At 41.9% G+C, this 14,815-nt stretch overlaps 1 protein-coding gene across 6 annotated transcripts in view; it reads right to left on the reverse strand.

The window, feature by feature from the left end:
• Positions 1-1,039: 1,039 nt before the first annotated feature.
• PRDM15 (PR/SET domain 15) overlaps positions 1,040-14,815 on the reverse strand; it is a 35,294-nt gene continuing 21,518 nt past the window's right edge. For 4 of the 6 annotated variants that reach the window (XM_015640122.3, XM_015640114.3, XM_015640129.3 and 1 more), the window contains 12 exons: positions 14,704-14,798; positions 13,465-13,596; positions 12,957-13,091; positions 10,458-10,621; positions 9,939-10,018; positions 9,237-9,356; positions 8,443-8,574; positions 7,850-7,933; positions 7,459-7,634; positions 6,282-6,362; positions 5,740-5,952; positions 4,792-5,271 (listed from right to left, as the gene is read on the reverse strand). In XM_015640122.3, the coding sequence (XP_015495608.1) occupies positions 4,792-5,271; positions 5,740-5,952; positions 6,282-6,362; positions 7,459-7,634; positions 7,850-7,933; positions 8,443-8,574; positions 9,237-9,356; positions 9,939-10,018; positions 10,458-10,621; positions 12,957-13,091; positions 13,465-13,596; positions 14,704-14,798 (1,892 nt within the window). Of the gene's footprint in view, positions 5,272-5,739; positions 5,953-6,281; positions 6,363-7,458; positions 7,635-7,849; positions 7,934-8,442; positions 8,575-9,236; positions 9,357-9,938; positions 10,019-10,457; positions 10,622-12,956; positions 13,092-13,464; positions 13,597-14,703; positions 14,799-14,815 lie in introns of all 6 variants that reach the window. The other 2 variants (XM_015640108.3, XM_015640103.3) reach the window with 2 other exon arrangements.

Raw genomic sequence — 14,815 nt, forward strand, 5'->3', positions numbered from 1 at the left:
CAGGTTGAAGAGAAACATGATAGAAATATATTTTTTCCTTTATCCTGCTGCCACCATGGGATTTTGGGTTTGCTGTAGCAAAAAAAAAAAAAAACAAACAAAATAAAACCAACAACTTCTATATGGAAACAAACCTTGGTAACGAATCTCAGAGATTCAAGTCACTTGGCTGCATGTCAGTCCCAAAACTTCAGAGCTTTGCTGTGCATGAGTGTGGATGAGCAGATCCTCCTCCCACATTCATCTCCTTTTACAGATGAGGCCAACAGTGGGAGGGTCAAGAATACAAGGGTTAAAGAGTTTCCAACAGGAACACCCAAATCAATAATAAATGTCAGGCCAAAAGGAATCAGGAGTGACATTATTATTACTGTAAACAACACCAGGGAAATCTCATCACTGGCCAAGAATTCACAAAGGTATTTACCCCATTTGCATGGGGTACCTATAGTTGGATATGACTGGCACTTGGATGTGTGGAATTTATTCCATTCCTGCTTTTCCAGATGAGAAACTGAGACATCTTTGTGTATACAGAACAAATCACTGACAAACTGGCAGGGAATTCAGTTCTTGAAATAAATCCAAGTGTAACCTGGAAGTTAACTTCAGACAATCTCTGGAACAATAAGAGTACAGAAATGTGGCTGGTTGGACTGGCAGGAGACTGGCTGGAGGGTTTCTGCAAAAATACTCACTTTTCACAATGACACAGTTAAAAAGGGGGTTTTATAAAGTGTAGTAACACTTGATACAGTCAATTCTGCTGAGAGAACTCAGCACAGAAACTATGAAAGATGCAATCTCTTCTGCTCTCTGTTATTACCAGTAACAAGCTACAGAATAAATATTTTAGATTCTAAATATTTTAATATGCTACCCCGTGTTTCCATAATTTGGGATGTACAAGGTTCCACGGGATGAGGGTTAATCTTACTTCTTTTGAGGCAAATATGAGAGATGGGAAGGAAAAAAAAATGTTTATCCTAATAATATCTTAATTAAGGAAGAGTAAAGAATAACACTGGCAGAGAAAGGATTCTGTACCTCGATGCTCCTTTACTTCAGAGCCCAGTGTGCCACAGACAGCATTCAATTAAATAATAGTCTTAGCAATAAACAATGACAATACACAGAACACCACACAACATCACTCCTTTGGCTCAAAGTAATTCCAGTTTGTGACTGAACAGTTGTTATGCAAAAACCTCCAACAGGTGGCTGAAAACAATAAAGCCTTCACATCCTACAGCTGAAAAGGCAAGGAACAAATTGGCAGAGGAAATTTAGATTGCACATCCCTTATGGAGTGGTTTTATTTCTTATGCAGTTTGAAAACAGCATCAGTACAACTTTGGTATTCACCTGGAAAAGGCTTAGTTGGGAGAGCAGTTGCTGCTTGTCCAAGGGAAGCTCTGTCTGAAAAGGCAGCAATTTCCAACATCTCCAAACAAAACAATTTGAAACAAAAAGCAAACAGAGTAATTTGTCCTGGATTTCTTTTTTTCCCCATGGTGCAGCACACCCAAGATACAGTTGTTTTCTCATAGGGATGTTAATAACAGGAGTAATAATAAAATCATGTTGGGAGATGATGAGGCACCATCTCAAAGGAGTGCTCTGGGAAGATCAACTTTTAGAGAGCTTTCTGTTGCCTGGCCTAACCAAAGCCTTCCCAGTGGTTATATTTTCCTCTCCTGAACATTATTTAAGGTAATTTTTACAGGAAGAACAATCACCCACTACAACAACCTTCCCAGAGTTGTGTCACTGCAGGTTTAAAAGAGGCAATTAGACAGGATGGTGGTTAATGGTGATTTTATGATTCCATCACCTCACCTATGCTTCCTTTCCCCCCAAAAAAAAGGCTGGACCAGATCAATCATCTTTTGAGGTGCCTTCCAGCCTGGGCTGTTCTATGATTTTGGGGATGCTGAGAAATTGAAGAGGGACATTTCCAAATGAAAACCAGCATGCAAGTACTTACTGAGGGAACATTCCTTCTAAAATCACCTGGAATCACTGCCAGAAAGGCAAGATCCTATTGCCTGGGTGAGGTTATTGAGGCCAGGTAGCACAGAAGGGATGCCAAACCCCATAAGAGTACAGAAGACCAGGGTATCACATTAGGATAGAGATTTTGTGAAGCCAGAGAGGTCTCTAAAGGTTGATTTCCTCTTATCAAACAGGAAATTAAATGTTAAATGCAGGTTGATTCAATGCAGCACAAATGCCACTGTCAGTATCAACATAAGAGTTCATCTGCTCTGCTAAGGCAAAACACCTCTTCCTCCCCAATTACAAGCCTAATCACTATTTATATGTGTCTCAAAAACACTTTGATTGTGTAAAAATTCTGTATTTACCATAACAACTCAACCTAGGAGCTCTCCATTTGCTTTCCTTCCCTTTTTTTCCCCTTTTTCCATAGTACCCTGCCAAAAGATAATGTGCCTTTACCAATTAGGCACCAAACACAGGGGGAAGAAAAAAAGTTTCAAGTACATAAACAATATATTTCATAAATAAAACCTGGCTTCCTCTTGCCCAGTGGTTTGGTGTGAAACACAAGCATTTGTGGACAGGACAGCTGAGTAGAAACTGAACTAGCTCAAGGCAGTGGTGAAATAATCCAGGAACTGTACTCAGGATGTCAGGAGGCCAAAAAAATTACAGGATCTCAGAGTATTTGTGTGAGAAGTACCTAAGGAAGACAAAAGTGGGTAGGGAATGAAAAATTCTCTTTCCCACACTGCTGAAAGGTTCCTTTCTTTCTGATATGCATCCTTGTCCCATCAAATACTGGTCCCTCTCATGCAGGTATTTTATGGACCAGATGACATTTAAATAAAAACAGTTCTGCTCTTCTGCCACACAAAATCTGTCCCCAGAAATCCCTTTCCAGTCCATGTCCTGCAGCTTTACACAAAGCCTGCTATACCAAGCCTCTGGCCACAGCACCAAGAAAACCACTGGAGGTTCATTTTAATATCCAGACATTTATACTTTGGGAGAATTTGTTGTAGAGATTATAAGGCAACCTTTAGGGGTGAAGTAGTCCGTGTTAATAGAGACTTTCAAAGCTGAAGTCGTTCCTACTCGTATTTTTGCTAAAACATACAACTTTTTCATAAATACCATAGGCACAGACAGGATTTTTACAACCACCAATCCATCCTCACTGTCAGACACAGCAGCTGCTTCATCCTCAGGAAAAAATAAACCCTTCAGCACAGTTCTGTGGCTCAGTCTGCTGCCCCAAAGGACCTTGTTCTTCAGCCACAGATGGGTTTCCCCTTCAGGATTCCAAGCAACAATATTTTATATATATATATATATATATGCATATATACATATATATATTTAGTTTATTCCTTTTTGCCATCAGCTCATTTTCCCTGTGGGAATATTACTATCTTCTTGACATGCAAAAGTCCAGACTGCACATCCATGGATGGAGAATGAAATGAAGGGGCACTGTCAGCAAAGATGTGTTTGACCAACCCACAATTTGCATCCCCAGCAGTCATGCAAACCTCACCCATTATACACTGGGGCACACTGACTCCATGTGGCAGGACACAGAATATGCTTCAGACATTCCTTTTTCTTTTTCTTGCACTTCACACAACCTTGTGTGTGGCTGTGAACTTGGGAAATAAATTTTGGAAACAGAAGGAACAGAAGCCATATTTTTTTTCCATGAGAAGGGGCAACATGGGCATGAAAAAATTCATGGATTGTGTTGGTAACAGTGTTTTTCACACAAATATTCACCAGGAACACACAGTAAAATACAAAGGCTATATATATATATATGTATATGTATATATATATAAAAAGAATGCTTTCTCAAATGTTTATTACACAATGTAATAAGTCTAATTGAAAAAAATTCACATCCTGAACTTCATCAAAGGGGACTAATTGCTCTTCAGGCCTATTAGCTAAAAGCAAGATTGAAAGAGCAGGTTTGAAAAATTACATAAAACTGTATCACATTCTTCTTTCAGTTTGTAATTGGTTTGATTGAAACTTGACTAGAAGACCATAGAAGTTTGCTTCAGCATTAGCCCAGCTCTCTGGTTCAAGTAGCACTAACACTGTCTGATGGGTACAGGGCTTTTCCCATGACTAAAATGGAAATAATTGGTAATACTTTCTTCCACACCACACTCATGCCCACCCCAAAACCCCAGATTCCACCTACTTTACCGATGTTGTTAGATACAAGACTTAAAGAAGAGAAGAAACAAAGACAATTCTTGTTTAGCCCCTTTGTGTCTTCACATTTCAGTCTTTTCCAGCTGACCACAAGGACATTCCACCCACTGTGAACAAGGTCTTCAGATGTCATTTCCAGACTTGGAAAGAAGTGACATGGTATGGCTGAAAGGGTTTTTTTGTACATCACAAAGTGATGTACACAAGTGCTGCAAGATTTAGGATTTCCCTGCTGTGGTTAAGGTGTGTGATGATGCACCTGTCAAATCTCAATCCTAGTGCACAACTGCAAGGGGCTGCTAAATTTGTGGTGAGATTTTGGGTTTTTTCCCCTGTTATTTTTTTAAGACAGTGCAAGGTCTAAAGACTGCACGAGAATCTCAGACCAGGGTGTTGCAGGGTGATCTACCAATTTCAGCTTAAATTTCAACGTATAAACATTTTCCCATCTCTGTTTGGTATCCAGCAAACAATCCTATTAGAAATTTTCCAAAGGTCTGTGTGGGGTTTATTTTTTTTGTGTGTGTCTCTGAGCACTGTCCATGCCAGCACTTCCCCAGGTATAAATTAGTAGCTGTACATCTGCTGCTGCTGCTGCTCTGTGGGAACGGGCTGCTGGCCCGGCTGCTGCGGCGCGGCCGGCGCCGGCGGCTGCAGGACATCAGTCTGAGGCACTGACCTCCAGCTCAGGGGGTGCTGTTCTGTCATCTGGTTCCCCAGGGGAGCAATGGAGTTCACCAGGGTGGTCAGGTTAATGAAATGGGCCACGGACTGGGGGTTGGGCGCCTCGGGCTGCGGCGGCAGCTGAAGGTCGCTCTGGCGGTTGTGCAGCATGGCCGAGCCGCTGACCGTGTCGAAGGTGACGGTCAGGATGGAGTTGTCCAGCTGCAGCTGGCGCTCCGGGGCGCTCAGGTGGCCCACGGCCACGGGCTGCAGGTTGGTGAACTGGCTGCCGGCTGCCGTGGTGATGGGGGTGACGGTGATGTTGGTGAGCCCCACGGAGCTGGAGGGGGCTGTGACGTTTGGGTCGCTGAGGGTCACCACCACCTGAGGAGAAACACAAAGGGAACCTCAGCCTAGCAGCTTCCAGCTGACCATCAAACACCAGGGAGGAGCTGGTGGGCTCACACCTTGCCAGCAAGAGAAGTCACAAGCAGATGGGAATGCAGAAAACTTGGAATATACCAACTTCCACGTGTAGAGATAAGATGGTGATGGGAGAGAGGGACGTGTGACATTCAGAACAAACAGCCCAATTAACTTCCACTCTTTTAATCACAGCTTCAGCCAGTTAATGATATCTAGCAAACAAACTGATGCTAACACCAGAGGAAGTGAAAGCAAACATGAGGAGCTTATCGGTCCAGCTTCTTGGGTCTTTAAACCCATCTTTGTATTACCACAATTTATCCAATCAGCTCCAAATGTTCCAACCATTTTTGTGATGTTTCTTAACCAAAAGAAGGGTTACTCCCTCCAAGCAATGCCATCCATCACTCTCCTCCTGCAGCTCACCTGTTGGATGCTCTGTACAGCTGAATTAGTCTCATCTCCAACATTCCCTGTGAATTCTCCTTCCTTCTCTGTGTATTCACTGAAGGCAGGGTCCTCAGGCACTTGAGCTTCCTCCTCCTCACCTGACTTCTGTTTTTGTTTCTGGCCACGTTTAGGAGTTTTTACGTGCTGCTTCCCTTCTGGTAGTTCACCCTGTTCCAAGGCTAATTCCGGCTGCAGCAACACAGTTCCAAACAAAACATCAACTCCTTTTGCTTAGTGAGGTTCCAAGTAAGAGACAATCACCTGAAGCTGGCTTACTGTCAGTTCTCAAGCAAAGAAACAAACTTTAGCAAAATCCTGACTCCAGGGATTGAGACCTCACCCTGTAATTACATTCTGCCTGTTATACAACCAAGCAGATCAGCAGCTTGTGGCTGCTTGGACATGTTCCACTGGGGCTGACTCTCTAAAAAAGCACATTCCTCACCCATCAGCCCACACCCAGCTATGTTATGTACCCAAAAAGTGATGTCCCACCTCACCCTGCAGCAGGAACTCACCTGAACAATCCCAATTGAAGAGGCATCAATGGTCGTCGTCTCTGGCATCGGCTCTAAATCATCAATCCTCACTGAAAGAATCTGAACACCAAGAGGTGTCAGCTGCAGAACTGACCACAGGCAAACAGCACTGCACTTCCCCAACAAACCCCATCACCAAGCAAAAGTGATGTAATCTAATAGTATTTAATACAGGGACTTAACTGTGGCTTTTTAAAATAACCTCTTGGCATATCATCTTTTCCCTCCTGCTGAAATCCAGCAATATCTAAACACAGTAAAAGAACATGTCTATTTTCATATTCTAGACAGAACATAACCCTCTGGGAAGTGATGAATTCTACAGAGAACAACGTGTTTGGAAAAAAAAAGTATTATGTTAGCATTTCAATTTATAAACCTATCAACTGTGTCCTACTTCATTATTTTCAGATGAATCTACACATCCCAGCTCATCAAAGAACAGAGACAAAGTGTTCTCTGGATTTCAGATATGTAGCTGCATTTGAAATCCCCAAATCAATAAACAAAGCATTTTGTTGACTTCCTTCCCAGTCATCATGATAAAACAGCAAAGCAATGCTAATGAAAAATTGATAGTTAAAAAAATCTTAAAAAGCTTCAAAGGGAACAGACAAGCCTTTGTCAAACCTAAACAAGAAATGCTGAGGAGAAACACAATATTTAGAACACAGAAAAAAACAACATTGGAGGCAGACAAAACACCCCTCTAATCCAGATTCTCTCCAGTCAGCATTCATCTCTAACACTGAGAATAATTTTGTATCATCAGTAGAAGCTCTCATCACCTCTCTATTCACCACTTCTTTCAGATCACTTCTGAATATAGAAAACACAATGAGGAAAAAAGAATCAATTATACTCGCTAATGGATGGACACAAAACATGAAAAAACATATATTTAAGCCAGGGCAGAAAAATAAAGCAGATTTAAATAATCAAAAGAACTTCATTTTTAGGGACTGAGAATCAGATAATAAAATGGCTGATTCAGTTAAGTCCATGTTTCACTACTTAAAACTAGGGAAAAGAACAGAAAAAAAAAAAGAGAGAAGAGGAAAGAAATTCCTTTCAAGTCACTGAAGGCCATAAACATTCTTTCAAAAAAAAAAAAAACAATAAAAATTTCCACAATCCTCCACTGAAACTCCCTCACCTCTGGGTGTTTACGCCTCATGTGTCGACTCATGGACGCCCTGGTAGAAACTTTTGTTCCACACAGCTGACAGCTCTGGGCTTCCACCTTGTCATGGGTGAGCTGGATGTGCTTCTGCAGCATGTAATCAGTGACATACTTCTTATCACACACTGAACACGTCCACTGTTTTCCTACTGGTGGCAGAGGGAAGGAAGGAAAGCCCATGGGTGAGCATCAGAGTGCCAGTCCCTCGACGAGAGCAACAGCTTGGCTTTGGCTAGTGGTTTAGGTAACTGCACAGTTTGGTAATAGGGTGTGCAGCATTAGTTCCAAGACTGGCCAGTCTAAATCAAAATTAAGGAGCAAAATTAAGGTAGTTTTGCTGGATACTGTTTTTTAGAGGGTTTACCTGTATGAATCAACTTGTGAGTCTCCATTGTATTTCTCTCGCTGAACGTCTTGCCACAGAGCTCACACATGAAATCTTTGATTCCTGCATGAAAAGCACATTTGGCACCTGTGAAAGCAGCCTAAAGGTATCTGAGACAATTCTGACTTTTGTATTAGTAACATAAAAAAACCTAAAATCACAGAAAAAAAAAAGCAGAAGCCCAGCTTCACCAGCTATTTTTATCTAATCCATTCCACTGTATCCAGCAGAAAATAAATCCCAGAGAAAAGGATGTAGGAAGTAAGATTTTGTTTTGGGAAATTACAAACTCAGCACTAACTTAAAACAAACCCAACATTGTAGAGCTACCCTAGACCAAGAACCTAAAAAAAAAATAAATAAAAAAGTAAAACTTGAAACCAACTAAACTGCATTTATCTGTAGAACAAGCAGTCCTGGCTGAGAACAGGACAAAAATCTCACTTTTCAAAGAGCAGAACACGCATATTTTAATAGTTTTTGTCATACTGTCTGGCTGTTCTAGGCAAGAGTTCTCTTGGGAAACATTTAATTGATTCAGTGCAACTTTTGTCTGTCTTTGAAGTCCTCACCTGTGTGTCTCTTGTAATGCTTCAGCATGTTGACTTTCTGTGCAAATTTTCGGTGACATTCCTTGCACTCGTATTCCTTAATCCCTTTGTGAAGCTTCATGTGGTGACGAAGGGCATGTTTTGTCTTCATTCCTGTGAGACAGAAGGCACAGGACACTTAGTCCATCACTCCCACCTTCAGGGGACAACTCAGGCTCATGCTGTTAACCAACAGCTCTATTTTATATTTGCTGTGAGTCCACTGCTGTGTGTTTTTAATTGTTTATGTAGCAATGCACTTCATCATTATCATTATTATTTTAATTCCAGGAAAAAAAAAGCTCTGGAAAACATCTGAGTGATCACTGATAGACAAACAAAACAGCAGGGACAAGCAAAGATAAAACATCCTTAGAGGTGTCAGACTGCCTTTCACTGAAATACCAGCTCAGATTTGTTCAAGTTATAACACAAGAAATTAAAGAAGCTGAAGTGACTTTAACTCTTAAGGCTCCTACAGAGAGAAATTACTCTATTTTTTAAGCCTGTAAATAGCCCAGAATGAAAAAAATCAACTTCCACTCACTTTTGTGCTGCAAATCAGGCATTCCTTAACCTGACAGAAACAAATGCTACTAAAATCAGTGTTGTCTTACAGGCCATGAAACCAAACTGTACAAAATTAGGGCAGCTCATGTAACCATAATGCTCCTGGTTAATACATTTTCTACCTCTCAGCAGAGAAGTTGTTTAAATTCAAATATTCACCTGCTACTCAGTATCACAATGAATGGAAAACAAGGCATCAGACATACCTTTGCCACACTCTGCACACAAGTATTCTCGGATATTATCATGGACTCGCATATGTTCTTTTAACATGTCTTTTCTAGCAAATGATTTGCCACATTGCTCACAAGCATGACTTTTTACACCTTGAAAATAAATTTAAAAGACAACGTAAACAAAAAAAAAATGTTAATGAGTAATGTGCATCTCCTAAAAATTGATTAAAGTGGTGAATTAGAGGGCAACAGCCCACCTATGCTGACAACCACACCTTTCATGGGTATTTGAGCCCAAATTAAATTAGAGGACTTTGAAGAGAGAGAAAAGCTGGCTTTTTGTGTGAGAAAAAGAAGATAAAGCCTGAGGTAGGAGAAGACTGAATAGCATGAAATAGTAATGAGCTGTTAAAAATGATTTTGCAGTAGCAGGTTTCAGCCTGTGTAATGGTGAGAAGGTGGCATGGATAAGAATTTGGAGAAGAACAGAATACAGAATTAGGTGAATCCTGCAAACATATTAACTAGGAATTTGGATTGTGTGTCCAGATCAAATGTCTTCATTAATATTACCTGCTTTAGAAAACTGGTTTACTATAAAAGAATAAATATTCTATTTGTCTTGTTGTAATGTAGAGTGAAAATCCTCCAGACAAAAAAAAAAAAAAAAAAAAAAAAGGCAGGCAACAGCAATTTCTCTTTAGTATTGATTAAGAAACACAACATTTTTACCTGTATGTATAAGCTTATGTCTTTCCAGATTTCCTATACTGTTAAAAATCCTCCCACAGATTTCACATGGATGGATATATCTGAAACCAAAGAGACCAAAAACTGTGATTCTTCTCTTGAGGCAGAGGTGATTCTCAGGCATCTCTGTCACTTAACTGTATTTTGTTTCCTGATACTAATTACTATAAAAGTTCCTTGAAGCACAAGTTTTGCTACATGAGCCTTAAGAAACCCCCAAGTTGACTGCAAGCTTGGAGCAGTCTGGCATTGCTAAACACTCATTTTTTTTTTCAAAAAACATTTATTAAAATCATTGTTTTATACTTTGCAAAGGCCAGACTGGGGGGCTGCTGGCTGTGTGAAGCCAACCACTAGAGACACGCGTTTCAAACTCGTAATAAACATTTTAACCCCCATTTCACAGTTCTTTTAGCACAGCCAAATTCTCTAAGAGCACCCCAGGTGGCAGAACCATTAGAACTCCAAGCAGACAGCTCTTCTCAGTGGAACAAGCCTTACTTCTGCACATTAGGGTCGGGCAGGTTCTCCCTGTGGATGACCATGTGCGCGTGGTACGTGGCCTTCAAGGCGAAGCGCCGGTTGCAGATGCTGCAGCCGTAACCCTTCTCCTTGTGCACGTCCATGATGTGCTTCAGGTACTCCTTCCCTCTGCCAAAGGTCAGCTGGGGAATGAAGCAATAGTGAATGGAAGGGGGAAAAACATCCTTGGCACGACAATGACTGTGTAACATCGAGCAGACATAAATATCCCGTGTACCACTAAAATCCCGTGTGCTGCTGGATGAAAAACCTGTGACAACTGGATTTAGGCCTCAAACTCTTTGGACAATACAAGGACACTGCTACAGGACATCAATTCACTCTTTTCTCTAGCTGGAGATGGTGTCTCCACCTCTGCACAAGAAGAGGACCTCCAGTTGCTCGTGCACTGAGGAACAGCCACCTTTAAGCTCCACCAGCTCACCCTGAGTACTGTGAGAAGTTTTGGTCCCCACAGTATAGGGACATTAAAGTACCAGAGAATGTCCAAAGGAGGGTGAAGGGTCTGGAGGGGAAGTCTTGTGAGGAGCCACTGAGGGTGTGTTCAGCCTGCAGGAGACTGAGGGGAGACCTCACTGCAGTTTCAACTTGCTCACAGGGGCAGAAGGAGGGGCAGGCACTGATCTCTGCTCTGTGGTGACAGTGACAGGAGCCCAGGAAATGGCCTGAAGTTGTGACAGGGAAGATTCAGGTTGGATATTAGGAAAAGATTCTTCATCCAGAGGGTGGCTGGGCACTGAACAGACTCCCCAGGTTCTGGTCACAGCAGCCAGAGCTCAAGGAGTGTTTGGACAATGTTCTCAGGCACATGGTGGGATTCTTGGGGCTGCACAGAGCCAGGAGTTGGACTCAGTGTGCCCTGAGGGTCCCTTCCAACTCAGCTTATTCTGTGATTCTGTAAGAGTGAGGGCATCACAGATGGAGAAAACATCTGCTGGGCTCCAGGGGCATGGTGAGCTCCTGCCTGCACCGTCAGCTTTGGCAGCAGCTCCTGAAGGGTTGGAATTCCCAGGCACTGCAGGGCAGTGACTCTGGCTCAGCTCCTGGAAATGCTGCAGCTACAACAGACAGGTGCTGCACTGCTGAGCTCCAGATGTGCACATCCAGATGTGCTCCAGCATATCCATACATGCTTCAGCATGCAGGGGGAAGTGTCATAATGACATGGTCTTTTGCTCCAATTCTGGAACTAGTCAGGGCATTTCTAACAGCACTGCACAGCTTGGTGAACGTGTACTTTAAGACCAGAAAAACAGATTTTTCAAGAGCTCAGAAGAGAGATTTCTCCAAGATGTTCTCTCTTTGGCTGTTCAGTGTTCCCATCTCCTGACATCAAATCCCATTTCCCACAGCTGTTCCCTTATACAACTATTTACTTCACAAACACCTGCAAAAGCACTAAAAAAAACCCCAAGTTCCAAAAAGATCTTTCTGATTTGAATGGCCCAACTGCCCTCACTTGGAAGCACACAATTTTATATAGTTTATGTATCCATGAAGTGTCAGGCAGGAAAATCAGCACAGTGAAAGCAAGCACATGATGAACTGCTGTGACACCACACCTTCACATGTTTACCAACACAAAATCAGTTTGCACTTAAAACCAGCTCCCAGGTAAGAAAACTGAAATATTATTATCTCCAGGTCTTAAAATGAAGCTAAAGTAAGAACTTTCACCACATTGAGTGTGGGCTGTGAAATAAGCTCTGATTTCCACTGAATCTCTGATCAATTCAGCAGCTGAACAACCAAAAACCCCCTGTCCCTGGGTCAGTTCTGCTGTTCTCACTGACTGGTTTTGCATCCCACCTGTCCCAGCACTGTGTGCTCACCCAGGAAGGACACAGAGCCTTTAAGAACATGTTATTTCTTTAGAAAATGGCAAAAGCCACAGAGTGAGAGGTTTAAAAAGTCTTCCTCTCTCAGCTGACAACTGAGCTATGTTCCTGCAGCACTTCCAACACCATCCTGTTTGTACTGGAGCAGGGCAAGAATAAGCAGTCACTGAACATAAGCAGCAGCCTTAATCCTCTGAACTGGATATCCACTAATGAACCTTTTGACTTCATAAAAATTAATCAATTTGTGCACTCTATCAATCAGAAATGCTGTAACCATTTTAAGTTGCACATAATTAAAAGGTAGTTTGAGATGTGAGTGTTCCTTTATTGATCCTTCCTCTAATTTTGCTTGTTTTCTTCCTCACAGGACAAAGTCAAGGTATCTCTTTCCTTTTTTTAAGTGTTTATCATCCTCCTTACTGGACACCACCTCAATTCTTATGGAATAGCCTCGGTTCAGAGATCAGAGGTAACAGCACTGCAGGAGACATCAGACATGAAAACTGGCCTTCTCCTTGAGAGCCCTTGATGTTACTTAAAATTCTGAATGATTTATAGACACCCCCACTCCCTCCCCCGTGCCAAAACAAGTTAATTTGAAAGTATTTAAAGCTACCTGGCACCTTTTGCAGCTATACTTGTGAGGCTCTGAATCTGCACTTTCATCAGAGTTGTCGTCATTTTCCTCTGATGAGATTCCAATTTTACCAATGAACTCTTCCCTCTGGTGATCATCCATCAGGGCTATGTCCTGTGTAGAGTGGGAAAGAATATTTTGCTTTAATATTTTAATAAATTCAAAAATAAAGTCACCAAAACAGACTGCTTTGCATTAACTGCTGTAGTATTATTTATTATTTATTTAATATCCTCCTGCTTCATTCAATCCAGAGTTTCTCTGTCCAGGACCACACAAGGAATAACTTATTTGAACAACTAATATTAATTTTTCTGCACATAAAAGGAATTTGAATGTAAAGAGACTCTGCTGGTACAATATGACATCAATAAAAGCATCTTTGTGAGCACCACTGCTCATAATTCCCTTTCAATTTCATTTAATTCCTTACAATTCAGTGTTGGCAAAACAATCTGCCTGCTCCAATTGATTATTAACATGATACCTTAAAATGGACATGAATATGATCTCTCAACACATCCACCCTGAAAAATTTACGTCCACAGATCTCACACGTGTATTTCTTGTCTCCATGTGTTAGAAGGTGTTTGTTCATGTTGCTCCTACATGAAAATACCTAAAGGAAAAGAGAAGGAAGGGTTTTTGGATCACGTCCAGCAGGGCTACAGTTCTTTGCAAGCTGTCCAATGGAGAGCACAGAACACATTTACTGTCTTTTTTTATTCATTCTGGCCAGAAGCATGCAGGAGCTCCTGGTAGCCAGTCAGCAGTCTGCCTCCAAACTGCTGGCATGGCAAAATCCAGGGGCACAGCTCCAAGGAACCAGCTGAAACTAGCCACTTGTCAGGGGTGGACTTCCAAAGAAAGCTCCAGCAGAATTACATAGAGCAGAATTTGAAATATTTAGACAATGTCTTTTGAATCACAAATATTCAATCTCTAAATAAAGACACAGCCACAAAATCTATCTTGACTGATATGAAACATATCCAAAGCATCAAAACCAGAGGTCTACACAGCAACTTAAGAGTTCTTGAGTACCTTTTGCACCATGAATCATTAAACATTTATAAAATCACAACTTAAACCCACACTCCTTGTGACATCAATGACTTAAGATCATGAGTGTTGAGCATTCAAATGCAACCATGCAATGATTACACCAAGAATTCACTTTTATTCCCCACGGGAGAGGATTCCCAATGCACAGAGTCAACTCCAGCTGTTTACAACCAGCCAGAAAAATTCCATTTTAAGTAACACAAGCCATGAAATTCCACTGACACACACAGTGGCCATGTGACACTCTACACTGTACAAGTCCAGGCCTGAAATGCACTTCTGCTCTTTGTGCTAACAGCTCCCACCATCCATGGCCACAGTGGGCTTGGATAAATAACAGAGCTATTGGTATTTGAAGAGGAATGTCCTAACTGGACTCCACGTGCTCCCTGGACAGCTGTTCCAGAGCTCTCTCTGCCACCCTCAAGGTGAGGGATTTCTTCCCCATGTTCAGGAGGAACTTCTTTTGTTTTATTTTATGGCCACTGCTCCCCGTGCCATTGCTGAGCACCACCAGAAAGAGTCTGGCACCACCACTGATACTCCCTGGAGGTATTTAAATGCATGGATGGATCCCCCCAGTATTGTCCTCTCTAGACTGAACTGCAGCACCCCTGGACAATGCAGAACCTCTGATGGCACACCTGGGACAAGCTCCTACCTTCCCACACACAGGGCACCCCGAGGGCTCCTTCTTGTAGCGAACCATGTTCTCCGTGCTGTGCTCAAAGTCTTCCCTCTTCACACGCCTCACCCCTTAACACAACAGTTCC

This window comes from Parus major, chromosome 1 (genome assembly GCF_001522545.3).
Source record: "Parus major isolate Abel chromosome 1, Parus_major1.1, whole genome shotgun sequence".
Taxonomy (NCBI): Eukaryota; Metazoa; Chordata; class Aves; order Passeriformes; family Paridae; genus Parus; species Parus major.